The following is a 19,071-nucleotide window of genomic DNA, read 5'->3' as shown; positions in this document are numbered from 1 at the left end:
TAAAGCGCTTGCTTTGCACTCGGCCGACCTGGGTTCGATTCCCAGCATCTCATATGGTCCCCTGTGCACCACCAGGAGTAATTCCTGAGTGCAGAGCCAAGAGTAACCCTTGTGCATTGCTGGGTGTGACCCAAAAAGCAAAATAAATAAATAAATTTTTAAAAAATAAATAATAAAAATTTCCTCTAAGTATTACCTCAGTCCTGTTTAGATTCTTGGTTCTTTCACAATAACCCTGCAAAGATAAATATCTCTGTACTCTGTCACTGTATCACTGTCATCCCATTGTTCATCGATTTACTCAAGCGGACACCAGTAAAGTCTCTATTACACTCAGCCCTGAGATTTTAGCAGCCTCTCCTTACTCGTCTTTCTCAACAATTGGAGGCTCTTTCAGGGTCAGGGGAATGAGACCTATCGTTACTGTTTTTGGCATATCGAATACGCCTTGGGTAGCTTGCGAGGCTCTCCGAGAGGTATGTCAATATCTGTTACTGCATTTGGGAAATGAATATGCCACAGAGAGCATATCTCTATACTAGGTTAAATTATCTCATTTTTTGATTAGTGATATTTTTATTAACAAATCTTGCCTCAATAATAAGTTGTAATTATATTTTATAAATAGCTACATTTCTTTAAATAAAGGAGTGAGCTACTGAAAGAGAAATATAAGTGAAAGCTCCATTCAATATAAAAGCATCAGAATGGGCCAGAGAGAGAATTCTGAGCCCATGCTTTGCGTGAAGGAGGCCCAGGTTTCATCCCCCAGCATTTCTGTATGCACCACCAGGACTGACTTCTGCACATAGAAGTGGGAGTAGCCCCCAAACATAGTAAGGTGTGGATCACCTCACTCCAAAGGAAGGAGTTAAAAAAGAAGAGGGCAAATGGAAGAGAAAGGAAACGGGGTGTTTTAATAGAACCACTAAAGCATCCTGCTAACTTGAACACAAACACACATAGTAATAGGTACTTTGCTACATTCTTGTCTCTGAGCTACCCTAGGATCAGACAGACTCCTGCTAACTTGGTGTTAACATTTATTGTGACCAGCATGATGATTTGACTGAAAAATATACAACTAGGTAGAAATTGGTGTGAGACTCAGAAAAAATAATAGTTCATACAAGAAACTGGGTATCCACAGTAAACGCTATTCATTTTCCCCTTCAAAGAGATCTCAGGATCAAACTATCAAGATCTACTTTGCAAACAGTCTAATTCACTTTGAATTGATTCTGTATTTACAGCAGTGTTGTTCAGATTTCAGTAAAACAAGAGTTAACAGGTGTGAGGCCCCATCTCAAAATCCTCATTTGTTATGTCACGGGAGGAGCTGGTTAGCCTGTTCTTACCTACAGCATGTCTTGTCATTTGGGTGCAGTCCATCCTAGAGATCATCTTTTCATTAATTTATTTAATTTTGGATTTCAGGCCACACCCAGTGGTGCTCAAGGCTTCCTCTTGGCTCTGCTCTCAGGGATCACTCACAGCAGAGCTTGGAGAACCATATGGGGTGCCAGTGATCAAACCTGGGTTGGCCATGTGCAAGGCGAGTGCCCTACCCCCTGTCCTATCTCCCCAGCTCCCTGAAGGAACATAGAGTTGGTTTCAAAGTACAACTTCTGAGTTGAGTAATGACTGTTATCCTGGAGGACTTGAACAAATGAAATACAGGTTTAGATTATCTTATTTAATAAATAGCAAAAGCCCTTTTTTATTATTACCATTATAATAATTATTATTTTGGTTTGGAGGCCATACCTAGTGGTGCTCAGGGCTTACTCCTGTGTCTGCACTGAGGGACTCATTCCTGGCGGGGCCTGGGGGTCACGTGGTGTGCTGGGGACTGAGCCTGGGTTAGCTGTCTGCAAGGCACCTGCCCTACTGCTGTGCTGTCACTCTCCCCCAAGAGCTAATTAAAAATAAAAAATCCCAGATGTAGTTAGGACTCATAAATTTTAATAGCCAACTAAATGTCTGGGGCATGTGATGAAATTAAGAAGTTGTATTCTGTTGTTTAGGAACTTGGAAGCTCCAGAAACCCCAGTATATTCAGTCAAAAGCCACAAGGAAATCATAAATTGTATAGATGGCGTAGGTGGGCTCGGGATTGGAGAAGGAGCACCTGAGATTGTGACTGGCAGCCGAGATGGTGAGTCCAAGTATTCTATGTGTTCCAATTTATATATGTACATATAGACATACCTCTCTGTGTCAGGCTGCCCTGTCTATGTAGAAATCTTGCTCGGCACCTCTACTGCCACAGCTAACATTCTACTCATTTAGTAACTAACTGCCATCAAATCTCCCTCCACTGTCTCCCTCTGTTTGAGACTCGGGTAGTTTGAGATGCCCAAGATAGAGGGTCAGACACACTGTTTTAGTTCTGAACTACTAGTTCAAGTGCTAACAACCGTGGTTTCCTCTGAACCCTTAGGATTCAACATTTCTTTACAGAGTTTCAAGGCAGCTGACAGTATAATGTGGGTGGCAGTTTTTCATTTTCTTTTTTTAAAAAAAGCAGGATTCGTACTTGTGAAATTGTCATATTGACAGCTGGTGGAAAACTGAAGTTCTGTGATCCTTGCACTGAGCATTTGAGAAGATTCCAAGGGCACCAGCTCAGCTTTTCCACCTATTGGCTCTAACCAGGGACAGGTTTTTGGATACCTAAGGCTGTTCTGAATGGCTGTAGAGGAGTCAGAATTGTGTTGAAGGCTCAGGCACTTGTCTTGGATGCGGTCATCCCTGACACTATCCCCAACACTACTATGGTCTCCTGAGAACCACCAGTACTGATTCCTGAGCACAGAGCCACCATAAACCCTGAGCACTGCCGGTGTGGCCTCACCACAAAGAAATGAGATATGATTTCTACAATTTTCTTTCTTTCTTTCTTTCTTTTTTTTTTTTTTTTTTTGAGCAGAGGGGTTTAGAGGCATACTTAGCAATGTTAGGGGATTACTCCCGGCAGAGCTTAGGGGACTGTGCAGTGCTGGGGTTTGAACCTGGGCCTCCTTCATACACAGCTAGTTCTCTTTGAGCTATCTCCCTGACCTGAGATAACAATTTTCTAATAATTACTCAAGACTGACTATGCTTTGACATCAATTACTGTTTTCCATCATAAAAGCGATATGGAATATTGAAGGAAAAATAACAACATATTATACTAGCATAACCATTAGATTTGATTTTTCTTTCTAATAGAATATGCAGTTTTTGTCTTTACAAGGTCAGGATATTTTCATTTGCAGATTGTGCTGTGTTCATAGTTTTTGTCATGGTGTCCTTCACTATATCCCTTTAATATACATTCAGTTTGGGTATTTTGTTTGTTTGTTTTTGGAAAAAGACTTAAAGTTAATGAAGAAATGAATGCCATTGTGTATGTAACTTATTTGGAATAAAGGTTCTTAATTGATGTTTTTATTTTTTTTATTATTTTTTTTATTTTTTATTGAGTCACCATGTGGAAAGTTACAAAGTTTTCAGATTTAAATCTCAGTTATACAATGCTTGAATACCCATCCCTTCACCAGTGCTCATATTCCACCACCAAGAATCCCAGTATAGCTCCACCCCACCCCCTCACACCCCAAACCCCCCCACACCCCTAGCCCCCCCACCCTAAGCCCTCCCCCCCCCCCCCCCCGTGTAACTAATAAATTTCACTTTACTTTCACTTTGATTGCATACAATATTTCAACAAAACTCACTGTTATTGTTTGGAGAGTCTCTCCCCTAAAGTCAGACCTGCTGAAAAGGAAGCATTAGATAATTTGTTTTCCACTTAATTGATGTTTTTAATTGATTGCCAGATTTTCCAGGGTACCTGTTTACATTCTCAGGAATCATACATGAGGGAGCTTTGCAATCTACCCTATAAATGTTGGTTTCTCCCCTACCAGTTTTATAGATAAAAATTTAAAGAGGTTAACATTGTAACTTGTGTTACAATGAACAGGATGGTACTGTAATTTAATTAATTAATTATGAGTAATTAATGCTCATACTGTATTACTCTATGAGCCTATAGGTGGAAAAGCTGAGCTGGTGCCCTTGGAGTCTTCTCAAATGCTCATGCAAGGATCACAGAACTTCAGTTTTCCACTAGCTGTCAATATGACAATTTCACAAGTACAAATCCTGTTCATTGTAGTGGTATCTGTGTTACCTCTTTAATATCTGTTTACTACTTAATTTTGTTCTGTGAGTGGTCGGTTTGTTTCTTCCTTATTTAACTCTTGTCATTGTAATATAAATCTTATCAATTTCTTTAAACCCTCTGGAGTAATTTAATAATCTCTTATCCCATTTGTGGAAAATAATTTTCTCCTTAAAGCAACCTTTTTAATGGCCAACTTAATTTTATCCTTGGAGATAAATCTAGTAAGATATTTCCCCTTTTCCTAAGTTTATTATTGCTTTCAGGGAATTTTTTTCCCTTTTCCTGTTTACTCTCAGGTACTTGCTTTCTAGCTGTTTTATTACATGCATTTGCCTTTCTCATATTCGATGACGCAATTTAGCTAGTAGTCTTATGATTTGCATTAAAATGAGAGAGTTGAAATTAAATTGAAAAGAATTATTTGTTATTTTTATTTACCATTTCCCTCTTCTCTATTGCCACAGGGAAATTAACTTAATTGTACAAAAAGTAGGATTCTAATAGACCAGATTAAAAAGTTATAGATGTAAAAACTTTATAGATATAAAAAGTTTATATAAGAAAAATTCCAATGATTATATAGATTATCAGGAAAAAATTAAAACTAAAATGACACTGGTATTATTCTCCATAAATGATGTATTACTTTAAGACTCAAACAAAGAAAATAAGGCAAAATTCACGTACCATTTTGGGATTTTTAAAAAATTTTTGTTCTGGTGGACAAAGGAAGAAAGAGAGTAAAAGGGAATGCGCCTGCCACAAAGGCAGGGGTGGGGGGGGTGCAGGGGGGGTGGTGGAAGGGATACTGGGAACATTGGTGGTAGAGAATGGGCACTAGTGGAGGGATGGGGATCATTGTATGACTGAAATGTAAGCACGAAAATTTGTAAATCTGTAACTGTACCTCATGGTGATTCATTAAAATAAATAAATAAAGGGTAAGTAAATAAATAAATAGCACTGCTCTGTAGCATTGTCATCCTGTTCATCAATTTACTCGAGCGGGCACCAGTAACGTCTCCATTGTGAGACTTGTTAATGTTTTTGGCATATCGAATATGCCACGGGTAGCTTGCCAGGCTCTGCCGTGCGGGCGGGACACTCTTGGCAGCTTGCCGGGCTCTCCGAGAGGGCCAGAGGAATCAAATCTGGGTTGGCTGTGTGCAGAGCAGACGCCCTACCCGCTGTGCTATCACTCTGATCCGAAATAAATAAATAAAATAAAATAAATTTTGTTCTAGTGTGGTTACAAATTTATTCATGATTGGGTCCAGTCCCTCACCAGTGTCCATTTCCCTCCACCAATACCCCTCCCACCCCATATCCCCCGTTTGTCTCCCACCCATTTGTGGGGTGTTTAATTGTTTTTGTTTTTTGTGGTATTTTGAGGAGGGGCAGCCACACCCAGCAGTGGTCAGAGGCTGTTACTTGGTGCCGGGGTGACCACTGACGGTGTTCAGGAGACTGCGGTTCTGGGATCCAGCTGGAATTGGCTGCTCGCAAGGCAGGCGCCTAGAAGCCTGCGCTCGCTTCAGCCCAGCAATTGTGTTTTGAGTCAATCAGATCTTGGTGATTTAGAAACAGTTGTTTTTTTGTACAATATTTGGAAATCAATTAGATAGTAACATGAGTTAAATTTTTGATACTAAATACAACTTTCTCAATTAGCTGTTCAAAAATTGTGAATTCTTTTTTTTTTTTAAGATGTTAATTATCTGTAGTATTACCATGTATACAAGAAGCCTTAGCCTTAGGCTGAGAATGCAGACAGAATTTGTGGTCATTCACTGTTGAGTGTTGCCAACTCACTGTTATTGTTGACAGGAACGGTGAAGGTTTGGGACCCAAGGCAAAAAGATGATCCTGTTGCTAATATGGAACCTGTTCAAGGAGAGAACAAGAGAGACTGTTGGACTGTGGCATTTGGTAAATCACTGAAGAATTCTTGCATTGGAAGTGTCAGATGGTTAAAAAGCACTGTACCCCAGGAAAGTCTGAATGGTCTCCTTCTAGTCTGTTTGCGCATCGTTCGGACAGTTTATTGAGGCAAATATGTATTATGATGGTTAATGTCGGTCTCTGGGGTCTGGTTTGAATCCTCACCATGCTCCCAGGTTACTGATGGTGTAACCTCGGGCAAGTACCAAGCTTCTCTGTTTCTTGATTGCCCCATTTCTAAAGCAGAAATAATAACAGTTTACCTAATAATGTTATGAGGATTTAATAAATCATGCATGCAATGTACTTAGAGCTTTCTTAGATAAAGTCCTGTAAATATTTGGTATTCTTATGTGCGTCAAGTAAGATGACATCAGTGTATTTGAAATGTTTATCTTTGTATGTTATTTTAAAATTGAGGGCTCGAGTGATAGTGTAGGGTTAGGTGCTTGCCTTGTACCTGGCAGGCCCCTGTCTGACCCTCGGCACTGTATGTGGTCTCCTGAGTACCACCAGTGATCATGTCAGAGCACAGAGTCAGGAATAGCCCCTGAACACCACCAGATGTGGCCCAATCTCACCCTCCAGCCCCGAATTAAAAAAAAAAATTGTTAGAGAAAAGTCTTAGTTTTCCAGTATAAGAAGGAAATTATTGTGCTAGAGTTATGATGTGCTTATATATTATGAACAATAATATATAAACCTAAGATATGGATGCTTTAGATTTCAAGATTAGTATTAGACTCACCATCCAAAAATTGATGAAACAATTCAAAGTAATTACTTTTGAGTCCAGTAAAGCCTTTTTATCATTGATCTAGTAGATATAAATATAGTTTTAAATATAGAACATTAAATTTAAAAAACAATTATTAATTGATTTTGTAGTTGTTTTGAATGCCAAGTATTTTCAGAGTACTGTGGGCATGCATAGCTGAAACAGACTCATACTTTAGCCTTGAGAAGCACATAGCTCGAGGCCAGAGAGACAGTACAAGGTTAAGTTATGATATTTGCTTTGCACATGTCTGAGGCCAGTTCTATCCCAGGCTCTTTAAGCACTGAGCACCGTTTAGTACGGCCCAGTCTCCTCATTCTCCCTCCTCCCCTTCAAAAGAAGCATATAATGTAGCAAAGAAAACATAATAGCTTCATTAATTATGGTACAAAGTGGATTTTAATACAAAAGAAAGCTCAAGGGGCTGGAGTGATAGCACAGCAGGTAGGATGTTTGCCTTGCACGCAGCTGACCCGGGTTCGATTCCCAGCATCCCATATGGTCCCCCGAGCACCGCCAGGAGTAATTCCTGAGTGCATGAACCAGGAGTAATCCCTGTACATCGCTGTTGTGACCCAAAAACAAAAAAGCTCAAGGTATTGATGACTGGGGAAAACAGCTTTCGGACCTCAAATTAAAAAGAAGGCATCCAGATCATTCTAATTGCATGAAATTTTCAAGCATAAGGAATAGCTTGAAAAGTACCCAGAAAATTAGGATAAGAACAAAAACACCAAAGGAACAGCATTAGAGATGGCTCTGGGATGTGACCAGCCAGCGGAATTTAGATGTCTGGAAGGAATGGTGAACCTTTGGAGGCTTAATAAAGATAAGATGTGATTAGAGTATGATTAGAGCATTAGGAAAAGTAGCTGGAGGTGAAATGAGTGGTAGAACAAACACGGCTTGCAAAGCTCTGTAGCTTTCCCTCGCCAAGAGAGACTTAGGTCATAATAAAGAGAGTGACACAGTGAAAAGATGGTATCATGGAAGCATGCAAAGCAAGTGCCCTAACTGCTATAACCATCACCAACCCCTTCTTAACATTTCAAAGCAGTCTTTAAATCTGAGATTCCTAAACTTACTTGTCCTTCCACCTCCTTCTTCAGGGGGAGAAAAAAAAAATCATTCCGTGCTCCCCCTAGAAATTACCCTTCATAGAAGCAAACAAAGTGCCCCCTTTGACTCCTATACTCCCCCAACCCCGGCTGTTTCCAGTGCCCATAACAGCTGGGGCATTATCCCTGACTTTGGGAAACACTGCTATAAGTGGCCACTGACAATGCTCAAAAATGTTGTACTTGATTTCCAGGCAATGCTTATAACCAGGAGGAACGTGTTGTTTGTGCTGGCTATGACAATGGGGATATCAAACTGTTTGACCTCAGAAATATGTCACTGCGATGGGAGACAAACATAAAAAATGGGGTAATGTACTTTCAGATTCTTTTTAGTTTCTCTGAGCATGTCTTCAAACCCACCCCTGAGCTACTACGAAAGGGATAAAATTCATCTGGGACAGTTCTACTGGGAGTTCTTCACCTTTGGAGGCTCTCCACTTTTGAGAATTTCGTGAAAATCCTAATTCCTCTTTCCAGAAAGTGAACCACACCCAGAGGTGGTATGACTGTGCCAATGAGTCACCAGCCTCTGGGAGCAATGCAGTACGAGAGTAAAATTAACTAGTAAGAGGCCCCTTCCCGTTACTATCAGGAAAACTAAAGTATTAGAGAGAAAAAGTCTTCTCAAGTGCTGGCAGATCTTTGCTTCCTAGGCTGTATGCATGCCTCTCATGAAAAAGGTGGTTCCCTCCTGTTTCCTAAAGTCAGCCTTCAGTGTATAGAGCACTTAAGGTCATAACTAAGAAATAATGACTCTAAATGTATCTGTTGGACAGAGGAATTCAGAATGCTGTTGTTGATTTTATTAACCAAGAAGAATGTTTTTGTTCATTTTTGTTTTGGTGCCACACCTGGTGATACTTGGGACTATTCCCAGCTCAGTGCTCAGGGATGCTGCTCCTGGCAACTTAGAGTACCATGTGGTGCCAGGGGTTAATCCCAGGGCTCCTGTATGCAAAATGCATTCAGCCTTTTGAGCTATCACCCTGACCCACAGTGAAATAGTTGTACAGTTAAAAGTACCTGAAGTGAACCTCATGGCCTAAAGTTTAAAATTAAGAAGTCATAGAGGCAGAGAGGCAGGTTTCAGGGGCAAGAGGGCAACGGGAAACATTGGTAGAGGAAAGTGGACACTGGTGAAGGGGTTATTTTTGGAGCATGGTATGCCTGAGACCCAGTCATGGGTAACTTTGTACATTATGGTGTAGGAAAAATACTTTTTAACACTGGGGAGGCAACTCAGGAGGCTGATTTCAGTCACCAGCACTGTATGACTTCTTGAGTATTGCCAGGGTGGCCCCTAATTAACAAGTATACATATTTTTCAATGAATTAGTCCAAATATCACTGTATCACTATCATCCCCCGTTGTTCATCAATTTACTCGAGCGGGCACCAGTAATGTCTCTATTCCTCGAAGCCTGAGATTTTAATAGCCTCTCCTTACTGGTCTTTCCCAACGATTGGAGGCTTTTTCAGGATCAGGGGAATGAGACCTATCATTGGCATACCAAATACGCCACGGGTAGCTTGCCAGGCTCTGCCCATGTGGGCAGGATACTCTTGGTAGCTTGCCGGGCTCTCTGAGAGGTATGTGTGTATGTGTACACATATGTGTGTGTGTGTGTGTGTGTGTATATATATATATATATATATATATACATATATATATATATTTGTTGCCTACTGTCTGAACTCCATTAAACATGGTGTGGTAATTATGGAAAAAGGGTGGGTAGGAAGTGTCTTATAATGTGTCCAGAAAGCGGACTGTAGCATGATGGCAGTTGAGTAGTGGAACTCGGCCGCCGGGGCTGGGTCCCTTGGGGTGGGGAGGGTTCTCACCCACCCCTCTCCGGGGCACCTCGAGTGAAAACAGCCTGGCGAGGAGTCCAAATACAAAATGATTATTTGAATACTTTCTCTATACTGATTAGTTAAACTTGTTCTAGTTCATTTAAAAGGTTGTTCTGACTAATAATGATTAGATCATCAGTAACATTTTTCTGTTTTTAGGTATGTAGTGTGGAGTTTGACAGAAAGGACATCAGTATGAATAAATTAGTAGCTACATCTCTGGAAGGAAAGTTTCATGTTTTTGACATGAGGACACAGCATCCAACCAAAGGTTTTGCTTCTGTTTCAGAAAAGGTAAATAGGAGGGAAGTGTCTTTCTATGAAGCTTCTCTTCATAGCTTATTTTAGGCTAATAAATAGAATTAGTCATCAAGGTTCCTTCCAGGTCTTTACATGAAGGGAGCTATTTTTAATTTATTCTTGTGGGATCTTGACAAGATTTTCTGCACAAAGAGTACCTTTGTGTAGTACCTTTGTGATCAATTTGAGATTCCTTGGTTATAACGAAGACTTCAGGTGGCTGGAAATTTTGTGGTTTCAGGAGAGCAGCCACAAGAAAACCAACTGAAGTTGGTAAATTGAATAATCCTTATCCTGTTATTCTCTAATAAATAGGTAATATTTGTATTAATACCTACGTGTATACTTTTTGGCATAAATATTCACACTGAAACATACAAATTGTCATGTGCAAGAGATGAGTCCAAAATAGGAGTCTGCATTTCATCCAATGTAAAATTATTGAGTAAGGATATAGGTTTCATAAGATAAAAATATTGAAGTTGCTAAGAAAATAAAACAGACTTCATTGTTCCCTCTCCCTCTCCTCCTAGACCTGATAGCACTTCTCAGATCTTACTTTGTCTCCTTATTGTAGGAAGTTGCCATCACTATCTGATGAGCCAAATTTTTTTTTAATTTTCTGCATTTTGGGGTCATACTTGGTGGTGCTCGGGGGTTACTCCCAGATAAGTGCTTAGGGCACTGTGCAGAGCCTGGAATGGAACCCAGGACTCGTGGGTGCGAAGCATACACTTAGTCTGTTGATCTATACCCCAGCCCTGAACTCAGTTCATGCCAAGGTAGCTAAACATTGTGACATTGTATGCCTTTGTCATCTTAAAATATATTAAGTATCTATCAACATCATCACTTGCACATCACAACCTCACATAATCGGGACATGCTTTCTACAGCTGGACTATGTTCCCTGTTCTCCCCTTCTTTTTATCTGGGCAGGGGGAGGACATATGTGGTGCCAGGGCTCAGACCCAGGTTGGCCACGAGCAGGACACCCTACTTACGCTATACGGTCTCTCTGACTCCCACCTCCTTCTACTTTTATATTTTGAGTTTGCTTTTCTCCTCCAAGTGAGCTCAAAATACTAAAACACGTGAGATGTATTATTGTTTACATGGTACGGCAAACAAATGAACTTTCAGTCTGATAACATCTTTTTATTAAGATCCAGCAGGCTTTTGGATCATAATGCAGTTGAGAAAAATAATGTTTTGTCCTTATTTCTGATGGGCTATTATCAATCAGTCTACTCATTATAAAGGGATATGCCAGGAACACCCTTGGCTTTCCTAAGATGTGTTGAAATAATAGAAGTCAAAATTCCTCAACTGCAGGGGTGTTGGCTAGGGCGGCCTTTATTTACATAAACATGTAAACCTGCTGTGTGTCTTGTTCCCTGCAGGCTCATAAATCCACCGTGTGGCAGGTTCGACACCTGCCTCAGAACAGGGAGCTCTTTCTGACAGCTGGGGGCGCCGGTGGCCTTCACCTCTGGAAGTAGTAAGTGTTACCAGTGCACACTGCTCCTTTTTAAGTTACTTGTGGGTGGAAAGTAGGCTTACATTGAACTTTTCTGTCTTTTTTTTTTCTCCTTTGAATTCATTTTGAAATAATTGAAAATTTTATGGTATTACATAAGTTATTTTCTCAGCACTTTTTTTTAACTGATGCACTGACTTATTTTTTAAGTTTATATTTTGATATACTTATTTTGTATTTGGTAAATATTAAGGTTCTTTTGTCATGCTAAAGTTATCTGTTATTTTAGTTGTGCCCTCAGTCTAGTAGAGTAGCTTAGAAGTAGTTCTAATGGAGAGCTAATCAGGGGATAAAGCGCTTGTTTTGCGCCCAGCGCACGTGGGTTTGATTCATCTCCCCATAGGCTTCCCCAGGCTCGACCAGGAGTGTTCCCCGAACACAAAGCCAGGAGTAAGCCCCGAGTACCACAGGTGTGTCCCAGAAACCAAAAAAAGGGAAAAAAGAAAAAGAGTTCTTACAGATTTGAAGTCACGGCTTTTGTTATTATGGTGGTAGGTTTTGGTTGTTGTTTTTTGTTTTTTTTTTTAATATGAAACACTTGGACCAGAAGCTTTAGTCATCTAGTGTCTGGAGTCTCATTACAGACAAGACTCTAGAGGACAGGGAAAGGCAGGAGTTCTGATTCCTGCCTCTGCTGTGCACGTGTCTGAGTAACCTGAGCCCATCCTCTGGAAGCTGATGTCCGCAGAGTCTGCAGAGGCTGCTGTTGACCTACCACTGCAGGCCACATGCCAGGTCAGCTTCCAAGGAAGGCCTCGGGTGGGCAGCGCGAGAGCACAGGCCTCTCATGGCTGAGGCCATGGGTTCAGATCCTGGCATTGTTAAAACAAAAATTTTTCAACTATAAAATAATAATAGGTCCACATGCCTGAATGTTGCTCAGTGGAGCACTGGGCGTGATGCGTGTGCCCTGAGATGGATCCCTGTGCTGTAGAAATGTACCAGGTAAATCAGATGCTTGATGAAATATCACAAGTTATCAGTATTTCTTTTTCTAAGCATCACTGAAGAAAAAAGAGGGGAGAAAAGTAATCCAAGCCTCCAAACTAAAGATACTTCAAAAATAGAGCTTGATCAATGGTATAAGAAAAATACTACCATCTTCTCTATCTGGGGAAGGCTCACCTTTCAAAATATTCGACCCATTCCTTTTTTAAACTAGAAGGGGTTCTGAAAATAAGGCCACAATTGCAAAGTACCCATTACCGAGAGATCCAGGAACAGAGGGAGCATGCTGGGAGGCAGAGAGCTGTTGGTGGTTTCCCTTCTCCCAGCACTGTTGCCCACTGTTTCCTGCATCCCTCCACCCAGTCTACACCAGTTAGGCCCCACAGGATCCTTGAACCCTGCAGTGATATACTCTTCCACTTAAGGATCAAACTCTGTGGTGTGGTTTCTTGAAGATCTTGTCCTGGTTTTCCCTGCAATCTTTATTTGGAGTTGTGACCTGCAGACATGCTAGCAACAAGAATTTGTGTCAAGAGAATAAATTTGGATCTCTATGCCATTAAAAGTTGGTGTATATCTCATTATGCACTTTCAACTCTACTAAATTAAAACCTTACCATTACACCTTACTAGATGTTGAGTCTGAACTTCAGATTGGTTTGGATCTGTGCTGTCAAGTGTTATACCGACAAAGGGAATTGATTTAAGTAAAGTTATATTTAACTTTGGGGACCACACAGATAGTATGATGAGGTAAGGCACTTTCCTTGCATGCAGTTGACCCAGATTTGATGCCAAGCATCCCATATGGTACCCAAAGCCATGCCAAGAGTGATCCCTGAGCACTGAGCGCTGAGCCAGGAGTCAGCCATGAGCACTGCCAGGTGTTACCCCACAACAAAAACAAATTGTATTTAACTTTATTTGTATTTGGTAATTTTGGTTTTTAGTAATACCATTAAACTGTGAATATTTATTGAGCCCCTACCCAAAATTGCCTAAAGAAACTTCTCTAGTTATTCAGGAATTCTTCTTAAATGGGCCTCAATTATTGCTTATTAGTTGTTCTGTATGTAAAACAGATACCTATACACATTTCCAACTTAGAGAATATGAAATGTTTAAAAAAGTCTTTACGTTATCATTTAAAATCAAAGTATGCCTCTTGTTTCATTATTTCTGCCCTGCTTCTCAGTACTCTGATTCCCTTAAATTCTTGGTTTTTATTAGTGTTTATGAAATACAGGCAGGATCATATTTGCTGCATAACAGGCTTTAAAAAGCTTTCTTAGGGCTAGAGACATAATAACCACAGGTAGGACACTTCCTTGCATGAAACTGACCTGGGCTCAATCCCCAGCACCATGTATGGTCCCAAGTCCTCTAAGGGTAATCTCTGAGTGAAGAACCAAGAGTAACCCCTGAGCACTACTGGTAGTGCTAACCCCTCCCCCTCAGAAATGCCCCAACAAAACACAAAGGCCTAAGAAGGAGGACCGCTGTATTGCACTAGAAACACATCCAATAGAGGGAGCGAACCTGTCTTTTTCCCCCTAGCATTGAATCTACAGCAAATAGTATTTATGGGTTGGTCGCTTTCAGCTCATTCATATTTTGTAATTTGATGTTTTTAACTGAAAGAAAATCAGGTATTCCTGGAATCGCTTTTTCCTTTGTTGAAGTAACAGTGTTCCAGTCTAAAGTCTCCTCCCAGCATTGTCTTTCCATCACAATGATACGCAGTGGTCCCTAGGCTTGGCTCAGAGGAGCTCTGGGTTGTGAAGAGAGTTCCTGCTCCGTTCTCTGGTTCTGCATTTACTTACAACCTGTGCCTTGGGCATGCTCTTAGTCTGTGGCACCTAGCAATCAGAATCTAGAGAAGAATTACATAAAATTATAATAAAAGTTTATCAAGAGCATTAAGTCACTTTATGAAAGATGCTTGCTTGGGGCCAGAGAGGTAATTGAAGGTTAAGGTACTTGCCTTGCATGCAGCTTACCTTAGTTAAATCCCAGTACCACATATGGCCCTGAGCAAGGAGGCACGAGTAAGCCTTGAGCACAACCATCCGTTTTCCCCCAACCCTGCCCCTAAAAGAAGAGGGTATTTTATCTAGACCTCTAGTTGGGAGAGAAAAATATAGATTCATGTGAAACAAAAGTGTTAAGTACAAATTCTAGTAGAACTGACCCCTTATTGCATGAGGTTTGGGGGTAAGGGGAATGGAGTTAAAGTTCAAATGTTTCTTTATTTGCAAGCAATTCAACATCTGAAAAATTCTTTAAGTATTAGTTCTAGTAACCCACTGAGAAATAACAGTAGTTACTGAAGTGCATGAAAGATTCTGAAATCACCCCTGACCACTTTGATCTTGTGTTCAGCGAATACCCTGCTCAGCGATCCAAGAAGGATTCCGAGGGCGTGGAGATGGGCGTCGCGGGTTCCGTGAGCCTTCTGCAGAACGTCACGTTGTCTACCCAGCCTATTTCAAGCTTGGACTGGAGTCCAGATAAAAGGGGTCTTTGCATCTGTAGTTCATTTGATCAAATGGTCAGAGTACTGATTATTACAAAGCTCAATAAAATTTGAGCTGAAGCCTTTGGGCTTAGAACCTTCCAGTATAATACTCAGAATTTAGAATATGTTCTCCGACCCTCTCACCCTCTGAACAAAGTTGGATTTTGACTGTTGGAAAAGGGCCCTAGAAGCGGACCTCGGGGCTGAACACTGACCAGTTTGTTCCGTGCTGGACTCCACTGGACACGCAGCTCTGCCTCCAGCACCAGCTCTGTGCATCGCCCAGTTTTTCTACTAAAAAGTCGATAATTCCAAATATATTCTGCAGCCCCGAAGTTCCACAGTTTATCACCACACTTGTTACATTTTAGTGTTTACAGTATTGAGGGCTAGGATCACCAAATTTGGTTTTATATGGCTTGCCTTGGTAAAACTATAAATTAACCTTCGAGTTGTACTTGTTTTAAGTACATGTTGAGAGTGTCAGGGGGTGTCTTCAGAGTGAAGTGGCTAGCCTGGACATGTCAACTGTTTTCTGTGTGTATCACTTACAAAGAAATGCTGTGATTTACCACATAAACAGGATTTGGGGCCAGAGAGATAGTACAGTGGGTTCGATTTCTGGCACCAGATATAGTCCCCCAAGCACCACCAGTAGTAATCCTTAAGTGCAGAGCTAGAGTATGTCCTCAGCACAATTAGGTGTGGCCCCCAAAACATAATAAAAACCAGGAATTGGGGACCGGAAATAGTACAGTGAGTAGGGCACTTGTACACTTCACCTGGGTTCAATCCCCAGCATCCTCTGTGGCCCCTGAGTCTCACCTCAGGAGTGATCCCTGAGTGCAGAACCAAGAGTAAACCCTGAGCACCTTCAGGTGTGACCCAAACCTTCTTCACTCTCTCTCCTCACCCCACCCTGCCCCCCCAAAAAACACCAAGAATTGAATTAGTGAGACTTTTGGTTGTTAACTGTGGTGATGTTGAGATGTACAAGATGGGGTGAGGCTGTGTGTGTGTGGAGGGGGCCGGGGCTGGGTTATATATATATATTTTTCAAGGTTTTTAATATATTTTGTCAATTTGTTTTTGTTTTTGAGATCTATGGAAGCCATAATCATTTTTTTACTGAATAATTATAATAAAGTCAGCAACATCAGTTCTTTTGTTTTATAAGTATTTAATAAAAACTTAATTGGCTTTGGTTCTTTAATGCTCACCATGTTTTCAGCTATCCTGAGTGGTATTGACTTTTTCCCTAGGGCTGAGCCTCTCTCTCCAGCTTAGTTGAAGAGACAGATTTCACTTGTGGCATTTGTAATCTGTGAATTCATAGGTGTTGAGAGGTTTTTAGAAAGAGACTTGTTTGTAATATTCGATTAAGAAAAATTAACTTTTAAAGAAAGTTCCAAAATATTTACTAGACCAATATTGTACACTAAATTATGGAAATAAAAATTGAATTAAAAAAAAAACCTTTTCCCTGCTGTGTTTTTTTTAATATAAAATATATATATATGTATAAAACTTGTGTTTCTCTCTTAGAACACTTGTATTTGATGGTGTAGGAAAGCTTATGTTAAAAACGATAAACATTCAGATTTTATTAATTCTTAGGTATCATTGATATAAACTGAGAAAAATACTACCAGTGGAACTTATATTTCATTATCACTTAACTTTGATATTTTACGAAATGTTCTTTTAACTTAGATAGAGTAATTTTTCATTGTAGGTAACTCTTGTGCATCTTCAAAAAGGAAAGATACACAAATTACATTTAGTAGGATATCCTTCATATTCTTTCCTATTCAACGGCTGATGTCTCTGCTCTTTGAGTTGTTGTTAGAGGTTCATGCTTTTTCTTTAATATTGTCCTTTGGACTATTGAAAGTGTTGGTGATACATTTCTTTAAAACATGCTCCCGTGTAGTTTTCGGTTTTATCCCACAGGTTATGGATTCTCGTGCGGTCCATTACAGCAGCCTAGACTGCTCCCTCCCTTGCTGCAGTTGTTCCCACTGTCTTTTACTGTACAACCTCTGCAAAATGTAGTCTCTTAGGACAAGAGTCAAGTAAATGATTAGAAACCCAGATTGGCAGTGACAGTTGAACAGCCCCAGTGAGGGCTGGAGCATCTGCTTCCTGAGATATCACTCACTGGATTGGTTTGTCATCTGGGCCCAAAGCCAAGTTTGAGCACCAGGGGCCTGTCCCCGTGACCTGGGCTTGCTCAGAGCATGATACTGGCTTCTGAGCCAGAGCATCGCTAAAAAGGAGCGAGGCAGAAACAATATTGTTTCGAATGTTCTAGTGTCCTAATTCACTTAGTATCACTTTTCCTATGCTTTTGACAACTAAAGTAAAAAATATTAAAACTAATTGTGTGTGTGTGTGTGTGTGTGTAATACACCGTATTACTTGAACAGTCATAAAGCCCTCCCCCACTCATCAAATTCAAAGGGGTAGGAGATAAATCCTGTTTCTTTTGGGGGGCTTTGTTAAGTTCTGGAACAGTGTGTGAGACTTGAAATATTATCACCATTTTTGGAAAATAACAGTCTGACACAGAGATCATAAGATGCATCCCAGTTTCACAGATGTAAAAATGGGGGTGGAGTAGGGGGAATGTACTTATTAAAATTGATGACATGCGTTACTTGGAATGCACATAACTATCTCATTTATCTGCCTACATCCCTCCTTGCCCCTCATCTTTTGCAGGGGCAATTAATAATTGCAGACATTACTAATCAATCATCATTCTGAAGCCAACCCAAAGAAATTAGAAGTTGAGTTTAATATTAGAAACCAGAAAGAAAGCTGGACGGTTAGGGAGGGTTGAAAAGGTTGGGAGTTGGCCCCCTTTGGGGACCATAAAAGTGTTGATGATACAACACTTCATTAAAGCATGCTTCTCTGTAGTTTTTGATTTTATAAGATAAAAGATAATAAGATTATTATTAAGACATAATAAGAGGATATGAGGATGGAAACCTTAGAAATCATCACTTGCTGTCACATGGTAAGTATGCCTTGGTTTCTGCCCTGGAATGAATTTATTGATCCCCTTGTCATATCTCTATTGGTTTGAACTAGGTTTAGCTGCAGGTGATAGAAACTCTGCTCTCTGCCCTCCAAATACTTTTGTTTGTCTCCAGCCCAGGCTGCTATGGTGACCACAAAATGAGAAAATGGGTTCTTGCTATCATAGTTCTCCACCATCTTGCATTATGTGTCTTTCATCTTTTTATCCAACATGGCTGCTCTGGCTTCAATCATCACGTCCATGTTCCAGCTATGAGGAAAGCAGAAAAAGTAAGAAAAAAATTATCCTGTCTCTTTGAAGAGCCAACTTTTGCTATCATCCCATTTGGTGTGATTTGGTCATTTGGCCACAACTATCAGAATAAACTGAGAAAGATACAGACTTTATTCTGCGCAGTGATATATACTCAGATTCTGAAGTCCTGATGCCAAAGTGAGACGGGGAATAACTATTAGGAGACGTGTGGATTCAGCCCCAGTGGAGCAGAACAGTCAGGCATGAAGTCTTGACTAAGGAAGTTCTTTGAAATAGAAACTAGAGAGTGGTCAGTTTATGCTTCTAGGTCAAATCAGCTTCTTGGCACCTGGCATGCACTTGGTCATCATATCTTCTCCATAACTGGTGGACACGAGGCACTATGAGATAACTTGATTTTGTGACCTGTCAAATCACTGGGGCCTCCCAGCTGTGCTTGGGAGCCTGGGATCCCAAGTTGGTGATACTCAGATTTGGGCTCTGGAGTGCTTGTGTCTGGCAATGGGGGTTGTGGCAGTGTTGGGGACCCGAAGGGCTGTACTGGGCAGTGTGGAGGTGGTGGGAGCGGGGAAGTGGTTCAGAGGGTC

The 19,071-nt window shown here is 40.7% G+C and overlaps 1 protein-coding gene across 2 annotated transcripts in view; it reads left to right on the top strand.

Moving 5' to 3' along the window:
• DNAAF10 (dynein axonemal assembly factor 10) overlaps positions 1-16,645 on the top strand; it is a 31,778-nt gene extending 15,133 nt beyond the window's left edge. For both annotated transcript variants that reach the window (XM_004609162.2, XM_055123155.1), the window contains exons 3-8: positions 2,028-2,158; positions 6,005-6,106; positions 8,209-8,324; positions 10,034-10,168; positions 11,578-11,675; positions 15,045-16,645. In XM_004609162.2, the coding sequence (XP_004609219.1) occupies positions 2,028-2,158; positions 6,005-6,106; positions 8,209-8,324; positions 10,034-10,168; positions 11,578-11,675; positions 15,045-15,252 (790 nt within the window). In that variant the 3' untranslated portion in view covers positions 15,253-16,645. The remainder of the gene's footprint in view (positions 1-2,027; positions 2,159-6,004; positions 6,107-8,208; positions 8,325-10,033; positions 10,169-11,577; positions 11,676-15,044) is intronic.
• Positions 16,646-19,071: the final 2,426 nt, after the last annotated feature.

The sequence above is a fragment of the Sorex araneus genome, chromosome X (genome assembly GCF_027595985.1).
Source record: "Sorex araneus isolate mSorAra2 chromosome X, mSorAra2.pri, whole genome shotgun sequence".
Lineage (NCBI taxonomy): Eukaryota > Metazoa > Chordata > Mammalia > Eulipotyphla > Soricidae > Sorex > Sorex araneus.
Note: the sequence above shows the minus strand (reverse complement) of the source record. Positions and strands in the feature narration are given on the sequence as shown.